The sequence below is a fragment of the Rhinolophus sinicus genome, chromosome 8 (assembly GCF_057876585.1).
Source record: "Rhinolophus sinicus isolate RSI-liver-muscle chromosome 8, RSI-T2T, whole genome shotgun sequence".
In the NCBI taxonomy this organism is placed as follows: domain Eukaryota; kingdom Metazoa; phylum Chordata; class Mammalia; order Chiroptera; family Rhinolophidae; genus Rhinolophus; species Rhinolophus sinicus.
Genome location: NC_142508.1, coordinates 44,081,091 through 44,099,685, shown reverse-complemented (window position 1 = coordinate 44,099,685; position 18,595 = coordinate 44,081,091). Strand labels below are relative to the sequence as shown.

At 50.1% G+C, this 18,595-nt stretch overlaps 1 protein-coding gene across 4 annotated transcripts in view; it reads left to right on the top strand.

Annotated features, from left to right (window-relative positions):
- Positions 1-18,595, top strand: part of SUPT5H (SPT5 homolog, DSIF elongation factor subunit) — a 31,103-nt gene that overhangs the window by 9,224 nt on the left and 3,284 nt on the right. For 3 of the 4 annotated variants that reach the window (XM_019751457.3, XM_074314333.2, XM_019751459.3), the window contains exons 5-25: positions 513-524; positions 1,027-1,096; positions 1,224-1,292; positions 1,399-1,464; positions 1,769-1,799; positions 2,188-2,256; positions 8,122-8,373; positions 9,473-9,562; positions 9,657-9,727; positions 11,173-11,278; positions 11,513-11,606; positions 11,700-11,836; positions 12,329-12,484; positions 12,588-12,734; positions 13,587-13,733; positions 13,818-13,943; positions 17,285-17,369; positions 17,713-17,823; positions 17,908-18,010; positions 18,093-18,220; positions 18,310-18,415. In XM_019751457.3, coding sequence (XP_019607016.1) covers positions 513-524; positions 1,027-1,096; positions 1,224-1,292; positions 1,399-1,464; positions 1,769-1,799; positions 2,188-2,256; positions 8,122-8,373; positions 9,473-9,562; positions 9,657-9,727; positions 11,173-11,278; positions 11,513-11,606; positions 11,700-11,836; positions 12,329-12,484; positions 12,588-12,734; positions 13,587-13,733; positions 13,818-13,943; positions 17,285-17,369; positions 17,713-17,823; positions 17,908-18,010; positions 18,093-18,220; positions 18,310-18,415 — 2,176 coding nt within the window. The remainder of the gene's footprint in view (positions 1-512; positions 525-1,026; positions 1,097-1,223; positions 1,293-1,398; positions 1,465-1,768; positions 1,800-2,187; positions 2,257-8,121; positions 8,374-9,472; positions 9,563-9,656; positions 9,728-11,172; positions 11,279-11,512; positions 11,607-11,699; positions 11,837-12,328; positions 12,485-12,587; positions 12,735-13,586; positions 13,734-13,817; positions 13,944-17,284; positions 17,370-17,712; positions 17,824-17,907; positions 18,011-18,092; positions 18,221-18,309; positions 18,416-18,595) is intronic. The other variant, XM_019751460.3, reaches the window with a different exon arrangement.

Below are 18,595 nucleotides of genomic sequence, written 5' to 3'. Positions count from 1 at the left end.
ACGGGACCGAGAAGGTCTTGAGAGCCCACCTTCCCACCCCCATGCCCTACACCACCCCAACCCCACCCTCCTCACCTGCTTCTTTCTGTCGTTGCCAGAGAGATCCGCTCCGCACCCATTTCCTTTGAGGCCCATGAGTTGGGGGGCGGGGGCCGTGGGGTGGTTGGTGTTGTGGGGAGAGGATCTGAGATCCCAGGGGCCCAATGAATCCCTTCTGGTGGTTGTAGGGTGGGTGGGCTGTGTCCCAAGATACCCCCCACTTCCTGGGCCAGTGCCCCCCTTCCCTGTTATTTTCCGTTCTGTGCGCCTCATACATTTCGGCTTGTCCCCCAACCACCTGGTGCCTGACCTTTACTTTTGATTTTCAACCTTCCTGTGTTCCTCCCTTCCCCTCCCCACAACCATTGGTTGATTTTGCTGCTATAATTTGGCTCATACTTTGTCTGCCCTCGCCCACCACCACCACCACCACCACCACCACCACCACCACCACCTCCTCTTCCTCCAAGTAGAAGAGATTGAAGGTAAGAATCTGAAAAGTGTGATTCCCCAACCCGCTTCCCATATCCTGACATCTCCTCCTTCCTGCCCTTGGCACCCTCCCTCACCCCCATCCTGTCCGGCCCTGGGGTCTCTGACTCATGTTAGGGTCCAGAGTCGGGGGGGCCAGGCCTCCAGCAGTGCTTGGCCTGGGAAAGTGTGTGTGTACCTATGCGTGTGAGCATTGTTGGGGACAGGGATGCAGGCATGAGTGCGGTGGGATGGAGTTCAGGGCGTGCTTAGACAGTGGCTGTGAGATGAAAACAGCTGGATGTCCCCAACGGTTAGGCCCCCTCCCCAAGTCTTTTCATGAGAAGGAGAATGCTGAGCAGGACAGAGTAGGAGGGTGAGGGTTGGGGGTTTCCTCAGTAAGGTGTCTGCTCCCCAGGGCCTGCCTCTGGTCCTCTTAGCCCCACCACTTTCTCCAGGCCCCTGTTCTTCACTTCCCCTTACTCACCCCATCTGCCCCTTTTTTCTTTTTTACAGCCTCTAACATCGATAATGTTGTCCTGGACGAAGACCGTTCTGGGGCTCGCCGCCTACAGAACCTCTGGAGGTGAGCAGGGAGGGGAAAAGGGGTGAGACTGGCTCCCATGGGAGATTTTGGGGCAAGTCAGCCCACCTCCTCTCTTCAGCCTTCAGTTCATGTTTACTCCCCTCCACCCCCCCTCCACACACCACAGGGACCAGCGAGAAGAAGAACTGGGCGAGTATTACATGAAGAAATACGCCAAGTCATCTGTAGGAGAGACGTAAGGACATGGGATGGGGGGTGGGGGGGAGCAGGTGATCCCTTTGTGGGAAGGGAAAGGGGTCTGATGGGGCTTCACCTCTTCTTTCCAACTGCCCTCTCTCCAGGGTATATGGAGGATCTGATGAGCTCTCCGATGACATCACCCAGCAGCAGCTGCTCCCGGGAGTCAAGTAAGGGGAATGGGACAGGGGGGCTGAGGTGGGACTCTTGTAGTGTACTTGGGTGATGTGCTCACGTGGGTCACTCCGTGAAATAAATCAGGACACAGAGTCAGTCACACAGGCAGAATGGTGGATGAGAGGGGGAAGGAGGGAGAGCATGATGCCACTTTATTCCTTCCTTCTGCTGATGGATGGAAGGATGGATAAGGGAGAGGGTGTGGAGTGAAGGGAAGAAGGATAGGTGTGATTATTTGTATGTTTCATGATGAGGAGACAGTTTTGCTAAAGGTCTTTCTCTTCCTCTCCTGTCTAGGGATCCCAATCTGTGGACTGTCAAATGTAAGGTGTGTGCTCTGGCCTCGTGGTTTGGGGGGGCAGGGGAATGCGGGAGGTGGCCTTGTAGGGGAGAACCGTCCATGTGTCTGTCCTGGGTCGTCTTGGCCTGTCAGCTTCTTGGTCCTTCTCTTTCTGCCTCTCCATCCTTCTCGCCCCCCTCACCCTCTCCCGCCCCTCTCCTCCCCATCCCGTCCTGGCCCTTCCTTACTCACTGTCTCCCACCTTTGTCTTTCTTGCTGTCTGTTCATCTTGCTCTGTATTTCTCCATCTCTCCTGTTCCCCTCTCTCCTTTACCTTTCTTGCCTAATGACTGTCTTTCTTGCTGCTCTTTCAGCCCTCTTTCCCCTGTCCTGCCCTCCATCTCATCATCTCTTAAGTCTTCCCCTCTTCTTCCAGATTGGGGAGGAACGGGCCACAGCTATTTCCTTGATGCGCAAGTTCATCGCCTACCAGTTCACAGACACAGTAAGTCTAGGCAGTTTGGGAAGGAGAGATAGGCCAGAACCCAGAGGGAGGGACAGTATAGGTTCAAGGGTACCACTGCCTGTTAAGTTACTTCTACTGAGAAATGACCATTTCCTGGATTGAAGTGTTCTTCTGTGCCTGTCAGAGGTATTGTTTCTGCTTTCTCTGCATTTCCGGCTGGGTCCCCTAGCCCCTGTAGCCCTCTGGACGTCAGCCATCTAGCTTCCTGAGCCTTTTCTGCCTGAGAGTGAGTTCTGCCTATTCACCAACCCTGTCACTGTTTGGGAGCGGGTCTTATGACAGGACAGTGTGGCTAAGGGGGTCAAGAACAAAGCTATCTGGAGGAGAATTCCTTCCCTTTCATGCAGTGATCAAACATTTGCTGAGCCCCTCCTCTGGGCCGGTCCCTACACTGGGAGATACTGAGGATAAGCGGTGACCATGCCAGAGATGGTCCCTGCCCCTTCGGGGTCACTTAGCACACAAAACATGAAGAGATGCTATCTGCATGCAAGGCAGCAAATGCTGCATTAAAGGCACAGATTTTTTTTTAAAAGATTTTCTATTAAAAATATGGCTAATGTACAATATATTACTTTCAAGTGTACACCGTCGTTATTCAACAGGAGTTTTCTCCTTTTCTTTCATTTGGGATGTATTTCTTTGTTTCCTCATTTTGGCTGCCTGTCTGTGTTTGTTTCTATGTGTTAGGTAGCTCTGCTACATCTCCCCGTCTTGGTTGGGTGACCTTATGTAGTAGGTGCCCTGTGGACCTCTGGCACAGTCTCCCTGCTCACCTGAGCCAGGTGCTCCTTGAGTGTCCCTTGTGTGGGTTGTGTGTCCTTCTATTATAGTTGAGCCTTGATTGGTGGGTGGAATTTACCCTCAGGCTGACTGGCTGTGGGGTTTGGCCATATCCACAGCTTACGGCTTATCCTACTGAGTGGGATTCACCCCAGTGGGCTCTGGTGCCTGTTGAGACTGCCCTTTGTGTGTGCCACTTGTGGGGCTAATTTGGTGGTGCCCTGCTGTGGTCTGAAGCCAGCCTCCAAGTATGTTGGTCCTGGGGTCTCTTGGGAGGGGCTCTAGTACAGGCCCAGGTCACCATACTGCCTGTGACCAACTGGGGACTACCTGGTAGGAGCTACAAAGCAATCTGTGGTTGTTTGCTGCCTGTGCTAAACTTGGAGGGTCATGGGAGAGGCCACGCTGAGAACCAAGGCTGGCTCCCACCAGTACCGGGTCTGGGGTAGCTCTACAAAAAGCCAGGACACCGAGAAGCCTGCTGCCACCCGCTGGCTCCCTTAAGGTTCAGCCACTGATAAAACCTCTTGTGGTATTCAAGATGGGTGAGGTGGGGTCTCAGGGAGTCACTAGTGTGGAAAGGCTAATGTAGATTCACCAGGCTAATGTAGATTCTGTTTTGGTGCCAGTGCTGAGCATGGAGCTTCTCAGCAAATGTCTCAGAGCACACTGAGGCCAGTCGCTGCCTGACTGGGGTCTGCGAACCCAGATAGCTTTCCAAGAAAGAGTCCAATGTGGGCAGGGCTGGCTGTTGGCCTAGAAAGTGCCTCCACCGTTGTGGGAGTTGGATGGTGTGGGGTCCCATTACCAGGATGGAGCGAGCAGAGCTCACCAGACCAACTCAGATTCAGATTTGGCCATGGGCGTGGGAGGAGGGCTCAGCATAGGAAAGATGGTGCCTACCTGCTGGCTGCACGGGAGCAGGACCCCACACATAGAAAATGGCAACTTCAGTCCCTTCACTCCTCAGTCCCTTCAGTCCTCAGACCAAAGCCACACAAGTCAGTCTTTCCCCGTATGTCTCCTATACCCCGTGAGTCACTATCCCTCTGCTGGGCCCAGGGTGAGTGAGTGAGCGAGAGAGGCTGTGTGCAGGTCCTTTAAGAGGATGTCTGGGTTTTCCTCAGCCTTCTGTCCCAGTTGGATGGTCAGAATCCTCACTGTTTTTCACAGCCAGATGTTGTGGGCGTTCCTCTTCCCAGCACCAGTACTCTGGGCTGGGGAGCCTGGTGTGGGGCTGGGGTCCTTCACTCCTCTAGGGGGAGCCTCCAAGGCCAAGATATCCCTCCTGATTCTCAACCACCACACACAGATGTGGAGCTGCCAGTTCTATGTCTTTGCCCATCATACCAGTCTCAACATGGCAGTTATAAAACTTCTGCTTAGCTAGACTTCAGATGGTTCTCTTCAGATGGAACAATAGGGTAATTGTCCTATAATTTAGTTAGAATTTTCATGTGTTCACGGAAGGAGGCAAGTACAGCTTTCATCTATTCTGCCATCCGTGATCTCTACTAAGGGCACAGATTCTTCTTCAGACTGCCAGGGTTTGAATCCTGTCTCTGCCACTTCCTACTTGTGTGACCTTGATCAAATCATTTCCCCTTTCTGGACCCCTTGCTTGCCCTTCAGCATCATTAAGATTAAATAGCTTTGGGCATGTCCAGCTCTCAGCCAGGAATTGTCCAGCAGCTTGTGTTTAATAAATGTAGTTGACGTCAGAAAATTCTCAGTTTTGAAACTAGGGCAAACCTTATGAAGGGTGTCCTTAAAATTCGTGAAACCTAGGTCTGCTAGTAACTGTGCTGGCTGGTAACTTTTTCACTTCATTTGATTTGTGTTCGGCTGAGTGTGTTGCTTTTACCTGCTGAAGTAATGGGTGTGTGTCAGTGGGACCAAGTGGACAGTTGCAGGATTTGCAAATCACGATTTTTAATGTATACAAACCTCGGTGTTGTGCCCTGGGCAAAAGTCTAGTGACTTCATTGGAGTTATGACTCTGATTATTGTTCTTGTTCAGAGTAGTACATGTATATTGTGAAATCCCAAATCTCTTTATACCAGTCCCATTTTTCACAAGTAATTACTGTTGGTTTGTGTGTGTGTCTTTCTTTCCAGGAGTCTTCTCTGCATATTGAAAAACTGTCTTTTTTTTTTAAACACAAAATGGTGTTACATATGTACCATTCTGCAGTGAGCCTTTTGTCAGTGCCATAATTATCTTTCCATGCTCAGTAAATAGGAGGTTGTTTCCATTTTTCATGATCACAACCAATGCTGAAGCAAACTAATTGCTTTTTAAAAAATTGAGATATAATTCACATTCCATAAAATTTTTATATGTTGTTGGATTCTGTGTTCTATTTTATTATAAATTTTTACATCTCTATCGTAAGGGATAGTGGTGTAGTTTTCTTATGATGTCTTTGGTTTTGGTATCAGGGTAATACTGGATTCATAGGATGAATTCGGAAATGTTTCCTTCTCTTCTATTATAAAAGGAGTTTGTGAAGGATTGGTGTTAATTATTTAAATGTTTGGTGGAATTACCAGTGAATCCACGTAGTCCTGGGCTTTTTGTGTGTGGAAGGTTTTTGATTACTAATTCAGTATCTTTACTTCTTGCAGGTCTACTCAGATTTTCTATTTCTTTTTGAGGTAGTTTTGATAGTTTATGTCTTTCTATGAAAAACATTTATTTTATTTAAGTTACTTAATTTGTTAGCTGGCCGTTGTCCATAGTATTGCCTTATGATTCTGTAAGATTGGTAGTAATGTCTTTCCTTTCGTTCCTGATTTTAGTAATTTGAGTCTTCTCTTTTTTCTTGGTCCTTCTGGCTAAAGCTTTGTCAAATCTGTTGATTTTTTTTCAAGGAACCAACATTGGGTTGTAATGTGCTGCTCTTATTTGTTTTCTGTTCTCTATTTCACTTATTTCCACTCTGATCTTTATTATTGCTTTCCTTCCGCTTGCTTTGGGTTTAGTTTTCTCTTCCTTTTCTAGTTTTTTAAAGGTAGAAAGTTAGGTTATTGATTTGAGATTTTTATTTTTTATTTTTTTTAAGTTGGCGTTTCTTTTTTTTAAGTTGGTGTAAATTTACTTCTGAGCATGGCTCTCTTCGCATTCCAATAAGTTTTAGTATGTGTGTTTTTGTTTTTATTCCCCTGAAAATATTTTCGAATTTCTTTCTGATTTCTTTGACCCATTGGTTACTTAGAAGTATGTTTCCCGTATTTGTGAATTTCCTAAATTTCTTTGTATTGCTGATTTCTACTTTCATTTCATGGGGTTGGAAATACTTTAAATATGGTTTTAGCCCTTTTGCACTTATGGAGGCTTGTTTTATGGCCTAACATGTGGTTTATCCTGGAGAGTGCTCAATGTGCCCTTGAGAGGAATGTCATCTTGCTGTTGTTCGCTGCAGTGTTCTATCTGTACGAGTAGACATCTGTTAGGGCTGGGTGTTTATAGGGTTACTGAAGTGTTCTGTTTCCTTGCTGATTTGATATTCTGTCTAGTTGTTCAACCCATTATTAAAAGTAGGGTATTGTAGCCTCTGATTATTATTGTTGTTGTTTTTTTTTGTGTGTTTTTTTTCTTTTCTGTTGGGGAATATTGGGGAACAGTGTGTTTTTCCAGGACCCATCAGCTCCAAGTCAAGTGGTTGTTTTCAATCTAGTTGTGGAGGGCGCAGCTCACTGGCACATATGAGAATTGAATCGGCAACCTTGGTATGAGCACTGCGCTCTAACCAACTGAGCCACTGGGCCACCTTGATTAATATTGTTGAATTGTCAGTTTTCTCTCTTCATTTCTGTTAATTTTTTTCTTTTTAAAGATTTTCTTATTGGGGAAGGGGAACAGGACTTTATTGGGGAACAGTGTGCACTTCCAGGCCTTTTTTTCCAAGTCAAGTTGTTGTCCTTTCAGTCTTAGTTGTGGAGGGCGCAGCTCAGCTCCAGGTCCAGTTGCCATTTCTAGTTGTAGGGGGCACAGCCCAGCATCCCTTGCGGGACTCGAACCGGCAACCTTGGTTGAGAGGACGCATTCCAACCAAGTGAGCCATCCAGGAGCTCAGCGGCAGCTCAGTTCAAGGTGCCGTGTTCAATTTTAGTTGCAGGGTCGCTGCCCACCATCCCTTGCGGGAGTCGAGGAATCGAACTGGCAACCTTGTGGTTGAGAGCCCATACTCCAACCAACTGAGCCATCTGGGAGGCAGCTCAGCTCAAGGTGCCGTGTTCAATCTTAGTTGCAGGGGGCAGAGCCCACCATCCCTTGGGGGACTCGAGGAATTGAACTGGCAACCTTGTGGTTGAGAGCCCACTGGCCCGTGTGGGAATCAAACCGGCAGCCTTCGGAGTTAGGAGCACGGAGCTCTAACCGCCTGAGCCACCAGGCCGGCCCCATTTCTGTTAATTTTTGTTTCAGTGTATTTTGAGGCTCTGTTGTTAGGGTCACATATATTTATAATTCTTATATCTTTTTTGATGGATTGACTTTTTTATCATAAAATGTCCTTTATTTCTGGTAACAATTTTTGTCGTAAAATCTGTTCTGTTTGCTATTCGTATAGCCACTCCAGCTCTCTTTGGTTCTCATTGCGTTTTATATACAAAATATATTGGATTTCTTTCTGTGTTACTACATAGGTTCATGTTGTTGTTTTTTATTTAATTTTATTTATTAGTTTCAGGTTTTTTTTTTTTTTTTTTTTTTTTACTAGTTTCAGGTGTACAAAACAATGTAACAGACATTTATACCCCTCACAAAGTGATAAACCCCCTTCCCCATCATTTTTTTTTTTTTTAACTCCTGCATTATATTTCATGGTATGGTTAAGCTGTAATTTAACAGCTCCCTCTTTTGGGGCATTTTAAAATTTCCAATCTTGTTTGTTTGCTCTAATAAATAACTCTGCTGTGAACATTGTTGTGTCCATGTCATTGAGCCAGCCCGTGTCTGTGGGATAAAGTCCTGGAGGAGAGACTGCCGAAGTGGCAGTTGTTACTGTTATTGGCAGGTGTGTCTCACTGCCTCCTTCCATGGGCTCGGTCCTACAGCCCCTGCAGATTAAGTCGGTGGTGGCTCCAGAGCACGTGAAGGGCTACATCTACGTGGAGGCCTACAAGCAGACACACGTGAAGCAGGCCATTGAGGGCGTGGGCAACCTGCGGCTCGGCTACTGGAACCAGCAGATGGTGCCCATCAAGGAGATGACGGACGTGCTCAAAGTGGTGAAGGAGGTGGCCAACCTGAAACCAAAATCCTGGGTCCGCCTCAAGCGGGGCATCTATAAGGACGACATCGCACAGGTGCCTGGGGCAGGGTGGGATGACCAGGGGGGCCAGGACTCACGTTCACACGTCAGCTCCTCTGCTCTGTCTTCCTCTCCTCGCCTTTTGTCCTTCCCGGCCCCTTTCCTGCAGAGCCGCACCCCACTCAGGTTAGGGGAAGCAGAGCCTGGACTTGGTTGTGAGCACAGGAAGTGAATGACCATCTTCTGTGCATGATCAAAGCGTACTGAGTAAAGATTGGGGGGAGTGAGCTGTGTGGAGTTACTGGGGAAGTGTGTTGTGACAGAAGGAACAGCACATGAGCTAGGACTATCTCCAGATGAAGCCGAGTGAGTGAGGGTAAGAGTGGGAGGAGATGAGCTCACAGAGGCCCATCACTGGGCTTTGGCTTTTACTGGAGTAAGGTGGGAGGGCTCTAAGGGATACAGTATAACTTTGATTTTAACAGGTTTACTCTGGTGACTGGTTCTCAAGCACTGGTCACATGTAGCAATGTATGGCTACGTATTTGGTTATTTCAACTGGAAAGAGAGTTGATTCTAGCATCTCGTCGGTAGATGCCAGGGATGCTGCTGACGTCCTACAATGCCTGGGGCAGCCCCCACAACAAAGCATTACTGAGAAACCCTTGAATAGACTGGAGGGGACCCCAGGAGCAGGGAGACCAGTGAGTAGACCAGTGAGGCCGTAGTCAAGGTGGCCAGTGATGGTGGGGCAAGGCCAAGGTTGGAGTTTTTGAAGGCAGAGCTGGCAAGATTTGCTGGCAGATTGGATATAGATATTAAGAGAAAGAAGAGTTAAGAATGACCCTCAGGTTGTGTGCCTGAGCAGAAGGAAGAACGGAATGGGAGGACTGGGAGAGGAGCAGGTTTGGGGCAAATCAGGAGGTTGGTCGTGGTTATGCCACATTCGAGGGACCTTTTTAAACATCCAAGTGGAGCTGTCAAACAGGCAACGGCTAGTCAGAGGAAAGAGGCCAGAGAGAGAACTGGGGAGTGGCCTGCCGTCTGATGTCTTCCCCGTCACCCTGGGTCCAGTACTCTGCCTGGCGTCTCCTTGTCCGTCCTGTGTGTGGGCTCTGGGTGGGCGGGCCCTTCCTGATGGCGCCCCATTGCAGGTGGATTACGTGGAGCCCAGCCAGAACACCATCTCCCTGAAGATGATCCCGCGCATCGACTACGACCGCATCAAGGCCCGAATGAGCTTGGTACCGGGGGGACCTGCTGCCTGCAGGGAGGGGGATGCTGGTGGCCAAGCCCTCCTCCCTCGCCCTTTCTACCCGTTCCCCTTTTCCTCCACAGAAAGACTGGTTTGCCAAAAGGAAGAAGTTTAAGCGACCTCCACAGAGGCTATTTGACGCCGAGAAGATCAGGTGAGTGTTTTGGCGTTTGACTGGGTTGGGTCCCCAGACCTGTGGTACAGAATGTGCCCTCACAGGGATGGACCCCTGGCAGATACAGTTTGTGAGGGGTGAGCGGGAAGTATAGCCTCAGCCAAGTTATTGAACATTCCTGTGCCTCAGTTTCCTCTGCTTACAAAGATTGGTAATAATCCCTGTTTCCAAAGATTGTAGTCAAAATTGAATTAAATAATACGCATGTGTACCAGAGTAGCGCTTTGCATGTAGTAAGTGTGATTCATGGTATCACATATTGAAATGGGATTTATTAACACATCAGGCTTTATAAAGTCTCTCCCTGATCTTGTGATGCCTGGGCAGCCAAGATGGGGGGATAGAGCGTCTTCCTCTCAGAATGTCTCCCTCACCCTCCCCGCTGGATAGAGTTCAGAGCATCCGGGGATTCCAGCATTCCAGGCCTAGCAGGAGCTCTAACAGGGAGGGCAGGAGAGGAGGAGATGGAAAAACAAGAGCTGCCGGTGATGCTTTCCCTCAAGTCTTGTTCTGGAACCCATTGTGAGTTAGCCAGACAGTTTTTCATTGTCTGGATTATAGAACGTGCCTTCCGATCTGGACCTAAAGACCTGGCTAATACTTCCCGTGTCTGAATTGGACCCACTTACAGCACTGGTCTCCACCCAGCTGGACCACCCCTTGCTGTGTGGCAGAGAGCAAATCAGAGTGGCCCTTTATGCCCACCCTGACATGCCCAGCACGCTTGTCCCCTTCCACACCACACTGAGCATGTGAATGACAACACTGTATCGAGTGAGTGGCATGAGAGCCCCACCTGCTCCTTTTCGGGGACTGGGGGAGTTTTCCCTCCCTGTTGTGGAAGCAAGGGGCAGAGGCAGGTCCAGTAGAGAATCCTGACTCAGACTCACTGCCTAGGCCATGTGCTGTGCCCTCTCCAAGCCGATCCCCTTATTTCCCTGGAAACAAGGGACGTATGACTGCTGTGACAGGCGTTGGGGAGGCGTCGGTGATGCGGGCTGTGTCCAGGCCAGGCACAGGCCGAGTGCTCCGTGAAGGTTAACTGTCCGATACTTCGTCGAACCCGTGCTGAGTGTCTGTGCTGTGCAGGCACTGTTACGGGGGAAACAGTGAATCAAAGACGTTACGCGCCTTACCTCCAAGCTGCTATTCTACTTAGGGAGACAGGTCCAGCAGTAGCTCATCAGTGGGTGACGCGTGCTGTGGTGAGAAAGAAGGCAGGGAAGGGGCAGCGGAGTACGGGGCTGTGTGCCCCTCCACCAAGCCGGGTCCTTGGGCTCTGTGAGGTCCCTCCCGCCAGGAGTGCGTGTGTTGGGATGGGCTGGGTCAGTCCTCCTCTTCCCCCTTTGCCAGTGGAGGAGACAGTACAGCAGATTGTCGTCTTCACCTCCCCTTCCCATCTTCTCTCCTTCACAAAATCTCAGGTCCCTGGGGGGCGATGTTGCCTCTGATGGCGACTTCCTCATCTTTGAGGGGAACCGTTACAGCCGGAAGGGCTTTCTGTTCAAGAGCTTCGCCATGTCTGCTGTGGTAAGGGTCCCAGAGGGGGTCGTGCTAATGGCCACAGGGAATGGGGAGGCCAAGCTTTCTCCCTCCTGCAGCCCAGGTCCCAGAGCAGTGGGTTACCTGGGTCTGTCCCGTGTTATCCTCGAGTCAGGAGTGTACCTGGGGAATAATTCTCACCGTCTTTCTAGCCTGCTCAGCCGGGCTGTGACACTGACCTTCGTCCACTTCCTCCTCTTCCCCTTGTCTCTCGGGGCTCAGATCACGGAGGGTGTGAAGCCCACACTCTCTGAGCTGGAGAAGTTTGAGGACCAGCCAGAGGGCATTGACCTGGAGGTGGTGACTGAAAGCACAGGTATTTGGTCCCCATCTGTAACTTAGGCCAAGGAGGGGTGGGTGGCCCATGGCAGTGGGTGGCTCTGAGTCAGCCCTTCGTCTGCCCTTGCAGGGAAGGAGCGGGAGCACAACTTCCAACCTGGGGACAATGTGGAGGTGTGTGAGGGTGAGCTCATCAACCTGCAGGGCAAGATCCTCAGCGTGGACGGCAACAAGATCACCATCATGCCCAAGCACGAGGACCTCAAGGTGGGCGCCCACTGCCTGCACGTATGTGCTGGGTTGAGAGCGTGATGTAACCATGAGTAATCTGAGGTGGCTGCCGGGTTTACCCTCCCTCCCTCCCTCCCTCCCTCCCTCCCTCCCTCCCTCCCTCCCTCCCTCTCTCCCACTCCCCCTCTCCGAGGGCTTGTCCAGGCTAGCATGGCGTGTCTGGGGTGAGGCTGTCTCCAGGCGGGTCTGAGGTGGTGTCTGGTCTGTGTCGTGTCTGAGGACAGGCTGGCTCTCTGTGGCGTAATGGGTAGTCTAGGCTGATACCCTGTCTGAAGTCAGCTGTCTCAGGGGAGGTCTGAGGGTTGTCCTGGTGGCCTAAGGTAGCCTGTGGTTGGGGAGTATCAGCCTGGAGTGGGTCTTGGCCAGGGTCTTTTCCAGCAACTCAAGTGGATTCTAAAGACAGGTAGGGCAGGTGAGCTGTGATAGCGTCCCCCTCACCTGCTCGTCGTCTCCTCACCCAATCCACAGGACATGCTGGAGTTCCCGGCCCAGGAACTTCGGAAATACTTCAAGATGGGGGACCATGTGAAGGTGATTGCTGGCCGATTCGAGGGCGACACAGGCCTTATTGTGCGAGTGGAGGAGAACTTCGTCATCCTCTTCTCCGACCTCACCATGCACGAGGTGGGTTAGGAGGGTGGGAGTAGCGCGGATTTGTCCAGAGGAGATGCAGGCAGCCAAGCCACTTGGACTCTGCTTCACCTCTTCCTTCCCCCTCTCCCGGCAGCTGAAGGTGCTCCCCCGGGACCTGCAGCTCTGCTCAGAGACGGCATCAGGTGTGGATGTCGGGGGTCAGCATGAATGGGGGGAGCTGGTGCATCTGGACCCCCAGACCGTGGGCGTCATCGTGCGGCTGGAGCGGGAGACCTTCCAGGTGTGGGTGCTGTACTCAGTGGCGAGCTTACTTTAGGGGGCTTCCTCTCCCTCGAGCTCCTCCTCCTGGGAGGTGGCAGAGCATGGTGGCTGAGAACCCAGACTTCTCTGGGTTGCAGACCTGCCTCTGTTACCCACGACTGGATATGTGAGATTGGGCAAGTGGCAAGTCAGTTACCCTCTCTGTGCCTCATTCTCCCACCCTGTAAAATGGAGGTATTGGCAGCATCTACTGACTTAGTTGTGAATGAATCTCTGAGGTCAGGTATGCATGCTGGCATTCAGTGCTTGCTAAAGGACCCTTGCTAAAGGTGCCCCCCTCCCCTTCCCCCCCTCGCCAAGGATGTGGGAGCCACACAGCATAGTGCTTAGGATTCTGGACTCTGGAGTCACATCTCAGCTCTGTTGCTTTGGTGCTGTGTTACCCTGGGCTGCTGACTTGCCCTCTCTGGGCCTGAGACTCCCCCTGTGTAAGTTGGGAATCATGACAGCATCCATCTCAGAAGGCAGTTTTTAGGCTTCAGTGAAATCTTGTATGAAGAGTTTAGCGTGGGGCCTGGTACAGAGTAATGGGTTAACATAAGCTGTTATGTTAATATCTACTCCTCCACCCATCTCTTGGGGCCCTGATGCTCAATCAGGGGATTCAGTGCCTTCCCAGATAATTGGGAACAGTTTTGGTTGAGCCAGTGCCTAGGAGGTGGCACTGACATTGCCTGCCCCAGAGCCAGGGAGTCTAGGCGTCCTGCAGTCTCCCCTGAGGCAGGATCGTCCCACTTCAGGGACGCCCTGACCCATGTCACCCCACTCTTGCCACTCTCACCCCCTCAGCATGCCCCCGCTCCCTCTGTAGGTCCTGAACATGTACGGGAAGGTGGTGACTGTCAGGCACCAGGCTGTGACCCGGAAGAAGGACAACCGCTTTGCCGTGGCCCTGGACTCGGAACAGAACAACATCCACGTGAAAGACATCGTCAAGGTCATTGATGGCCCCCATTCAGTGAGTATGAGCTCCTGCCCATCAGTTGTGTCTGGAAGGGGACAGCTAGGGTGTGGCCACAAGTGACCGTCCTTTCCCCTCCAGGGCCGGGAAGGCGAGATTCGCCATCTCTACCGCAGCTTCGCCTTCCTGCATTGCAAAAAACTGGTGAAGAATGGGGGCATGTTTGTCTGCAAGACCCGCCACCTGGTACTGGCCGGGGGCTCAAAGGTGAGGTGGGCATAGTGGCACCCATCTGTTGAATACCTGGCTTGGCTTTTCCGGGTTTCCCTGACCCCAGAAGTGACAAGAATGGGCTTATGGAGGATTAGGAGACAAATGTCAGGGTCAGGTCCTTGGCAAAGTATGTAAAAAGGTTTATTGCGATTCTGAGCTGTTTACGAAATCGCTTTTATTCAGCAAGTGTTAGGTGCCAGCAGTGAACAAGAGACAAAGCTCTGTTCTCCTGGAGCTACTGCTCCAGAGACGAACAGATAGATAAATACATACATGGCAGAGGATGCAACGGGAGGTGAAGACAACCATTATGCAGAGAAATAAAACAGGAGGAGGTAGAGAACGACGGGGACTGCTTTCTTTTATTTATCCATTTTAAAAATAAATGTGTTATCTTTATCCTTATTTTTCAGAGCTATACTCATGCCTTACTTTCAATTCTCCTTAGTAAATATGATCACTGCTGCCTAACAGGGAATGTCTTTGAAGTCTAAGCATTTTATTTATTGCTGTGTTTTAAAGAAGGATTGGTTCAGAAAGGGAGGGAACAGATCTGCTGGTTTATACTTTTCAGTAATCTGGTAAATTCATTCACCTAATGGAAGGGTCTTAGGATTTGGTTGAATAGGAGGCAAATGGATATAATGTGGCAGCGCCAGCAGTAGTATTTCTAAAATACAGTAAGTTGTGAGAAGATCAAACGCAGCCATAGTCAAATATAAGTATTTAATTTTGTTCCATAGTCTATATAGTTGACGTTTGTGATTGTCTTTAACTAATGATGATATAGTATGTCCCTCTTAATATGATGTTCTTTACTCTGCGTGTGTGGCTGGGGTTACATCTTGGGTTTTGAACATGCTACTTATAATTCCTGCTTCAGTTCCTCTCACTGCATTACTCTAATTTGGATTTTTTTCCTGAAGTGAATTATGTCTTGGGTCAATATAGAAGGTGTGATAAAAAAATACGGTGAATGTTTAAATTTTAAAAATTATTACAGTAAAAGATATATTGCCATTAATCCCCTTCAAAATACTCCCCCTTTCTTCGAACACACGTATCCCATCGTTCTTGCCACTTTTTGAAGCGGTTCTAGAAGTCCTGTTTCATGAGTGTCTTTAGTTGCGCTGTCGTGGCTGCCTCGATACCTGAACCACTTTTGACTTTGGGGAAGAGCCAGAAGATGCACGGTGCCAGGTCCGGTGAATAAGGTGATGAGGACACCGTGATGTGTTTATTTGACAGAAATTGCCGAACCAGAACAAAGTGTGACACAGAGCATTGTCATGATGGAGGATGATTTACAGCACACCTTCTCTCAACTGTAGCTCACCACTGACTGACAGCACTGAACAAGCTGCAACTTGTCACACACTGTTACTAAGGTTCCATGCGCTGCTTCCTGTGTTGAAGATCCCTGCCTTTCTGTTGGATGGCACTTGGCAGCAGCATTTACCATATTTTCTGATCACAACAGAAAGGCTCCGTGTCACACATCGCTTCTGGTATATGGCAATTTCTGTCAAATAAAAACATCATGGTGTGTCCTCTTCCTGTTCACTGGGTCTGGCACCATGTGATTTCTGGCTCTTCCCCAAAGTCAAAATGACCATGAAAGGTAAACATTTTGAATCAATTCAGGATATTGAAGCAGCCACGACAGTGCAACTAAAGACACTCACAAAATAGGACTTCCAGAACTGCTTCAGAAAGTGGCAAGAATGATGGGGTGTGTTCGAAGTGAGGGGGAGTATTTTGAGGGAGATTAATGGCAATGTGTCTTTTATTGTAAGAATTTATTTTTACTTAAACAGTCACCATATTGTTTGATCACACCTTGGATACTGTTTTGTTTAGGAATGTTGTAAGGTGACCCAAAATAGTTTAGAGGCAACATAATACCTATTTAAAATTTTATAAAACCTCGTTACCAAAAACAATTATCTAAAAGTAGTACCGTGTTTCCCCGAAAATAAGACCTAACCAGAAAATAAGCCCTAGCATGATTGTTCAGGATGACATCCCCTGAACATAAGCCCCAATGCGTCTTTTGAAGCAAAAATGCACATAAGACCCGGTTTTATTTTCGGGCAACACGGCACAACTTTGCTCTCCTGTCATTGGAGGAGAGCACCCTTCCTGAGCAGAGATCACATGTACTGGTTAGGTTCAATTGCGTGTTTTCTGCTAGAACTGTGTGCATGCTGCCCGTGTGGGAGGCAGTAAGGACGGGAAGGGGGGCTGCAAAAGAGGGAACTCTCTCTACTGGAGATGTGTTTATTTTAAAACGAATACAGAATCGCATGGGTCGTTCTCACATTTTTACTTGGAATTTGAAATTTAAACTTATTCTACTGCTCTAAACCATTAACAGATGAAAACTTGTTCCGTCTGTTCAATTTTTATGTTTTATATGGGTGGTATATAAACTTGATATCAAACTTGTTGCAATTTAAAAAAACTATTTTTTTCTTGTTAATTTTGTGTAATGAATTCGTAAGTCTATATTTTACTGTTGAACGACCAAATACTACTGGTAAAGCAGTTTTAAAAATGATTTAACATGTACGTTCATACATTGTTAGTATGACATATTTCATTTTCACCCTACATTATGTTCTTTATGTGTGTGAGAAAACCCAAAAGAAGCTTGTTGGCACTGAAGAGCAATAGGTCTAATTGGCATTTATAATGAAAGTTTTCTTAGCTTTTCCCCTTAGTTTTTTTTTTTTATTTTTATTTTTTCAGTAGTACTGTGGTCTATAAAAGGTAAGGATAAGGAGACAGAGAATGATGAAGGCTGTTGCTTTAGATAGAGGAGGTTAAGGAAAGGCCTCTTTGAGGAGGGGACATTTGAGCAGAGACCTGAAAGAAGGGACGGAGAGCCACGTGACTAGCCCAGGGGAACAGCAAGTGCAAAGGCCCTGAGGTGGGACTTGTAGGAAGGTTGTACAGACCAGCTATCAGAGGAAATCAGCCCAGGGTCTGGGAGCTGGGACCAGGAGGTGGTTTCCCCAGGCCCTGCAGATGGGATGATGAACTCCGTGGCATGCCGTTTCTGGGGCGCTAGGGGTTTAATTCCTGACTACCATATTTCAGACCCACTCCTTGGCCAGGGAAGGGTCAGGTGTCTTGATTGACAGGCCCACAGTGGCATAGGGATGGGGGCAGTTTCCCCAAAGGGGAATTGAGGCATTGTCACCAGAAGGTGGGGGAATGGCTGCCAGGAGGATCAAACAGGAACTGTTCCCAAATGCAGGTGGGTAGTTTGGCACAGGGCCTGGGAGCCTGTCACCCAGACCCTGCCATTTCACTTCTTGCCCCTCCTCTAGCCCCGAGATGTGACGAACGTCACTGTGGGTGGCTTTGGTCCTATGAGCCCACGGATCAGCAGCCCCATGCACCCCAGCGCTGGAGGTGAGGGGGAGTTGGGGCAGGGAGGTGTCTGGTGGGTGGGGGAAGGGAGGTCATTCAGCCCACACACCGAGTGCCTGCTCTGGGATGGCTCAGCCATGATGGCGCTCCCAGTCCACAGGAGACTGGACCCCCCTCCACAGTGACCGCCCAGGGTGGTCAGGGCTGTGATAGGAAAGCCCAAGGCTCTGGGGGAGGGGGGCAGCCCAGAGGAGGCTTCTAACCCAGCAGGGGACGGGGAGAGTCAAGCAGGTAAAGAGGGGGGTTGGGGGTGCTTGGCTGTGGGCACAGCATGTGAGGGGAGGGAACAGCCCTGGGGACTGGTGACATTCTCCTCCTTCTCCAGGTCAGCATGGCTTTGGCAGCCCAGGCGGCGGCGGCATGAGCAGGGGCCGAGGGCGGAGAGACAACGAGCTCATTGGCCAGACTGTGCGCATTTCCCAGGGGCCCTACAAAGGTGACCTGTGAGGCTATGTGGAGGCCTGGGGAGGGGCGTGGTGAAGGAGAACCCCTCCCGGCCTGACCTCCTGCTCCCCACCAGGCTACATTGGTGTGGTGAAGGATGCCACGGAGTCCACGGCCCGTGTGGAGCTGCACTCCACCTGCCAGACCATCTCTGTGGACCGTCAGCGGCTCACCACAGTGTACGGGCCAGGGCAGGGCTGGGAAGGGGGTTGGCAGGTGGTGAGAAGGCCCTGCTCACCCTCTAAGTTCTGCTGTCCACAGGGGCTCACGGTGCCCAGGTGGTATGACCTCGACTTACGGGCGAACGCCCATGTATGGCTCCCAGACACCTATGTATGGCTCTGGCTCCCGCACGCCCATGTATGGCTCTCAGACACCTCTCCAGGATGGTGAGTGCTTCCCAGAGGGCGGGGGGGATGGGGGCTGTGGGGGAAGCTGGAGACAGGACAGAACTGATGACACGCATCTCCCATCCCAGGCAGCCGCACCCCGCATTATGGTTCGCAGACACCCCTGCATGATGGCAGCCGCACTCCTGCCCAGAGTGGAGCCTGGGACCCCAACAACCCTAACACGCCGTCACGGTGAGGACCAGGAGCTGGGGGTGCAGGGTTCCCTGAGCCACCGGGGGTGCGTGCCTTGTGTGAGTGGTTATGCTGGGTGTCCGGGGGAGTGGCGACGTCTGTATAGCCCACCCTGAATTCTCTGCTGGTCAGGCTGGTCACAGTCCCAGGCTGGTCTGTGAAGGAGCAGTGTGGCCGGCG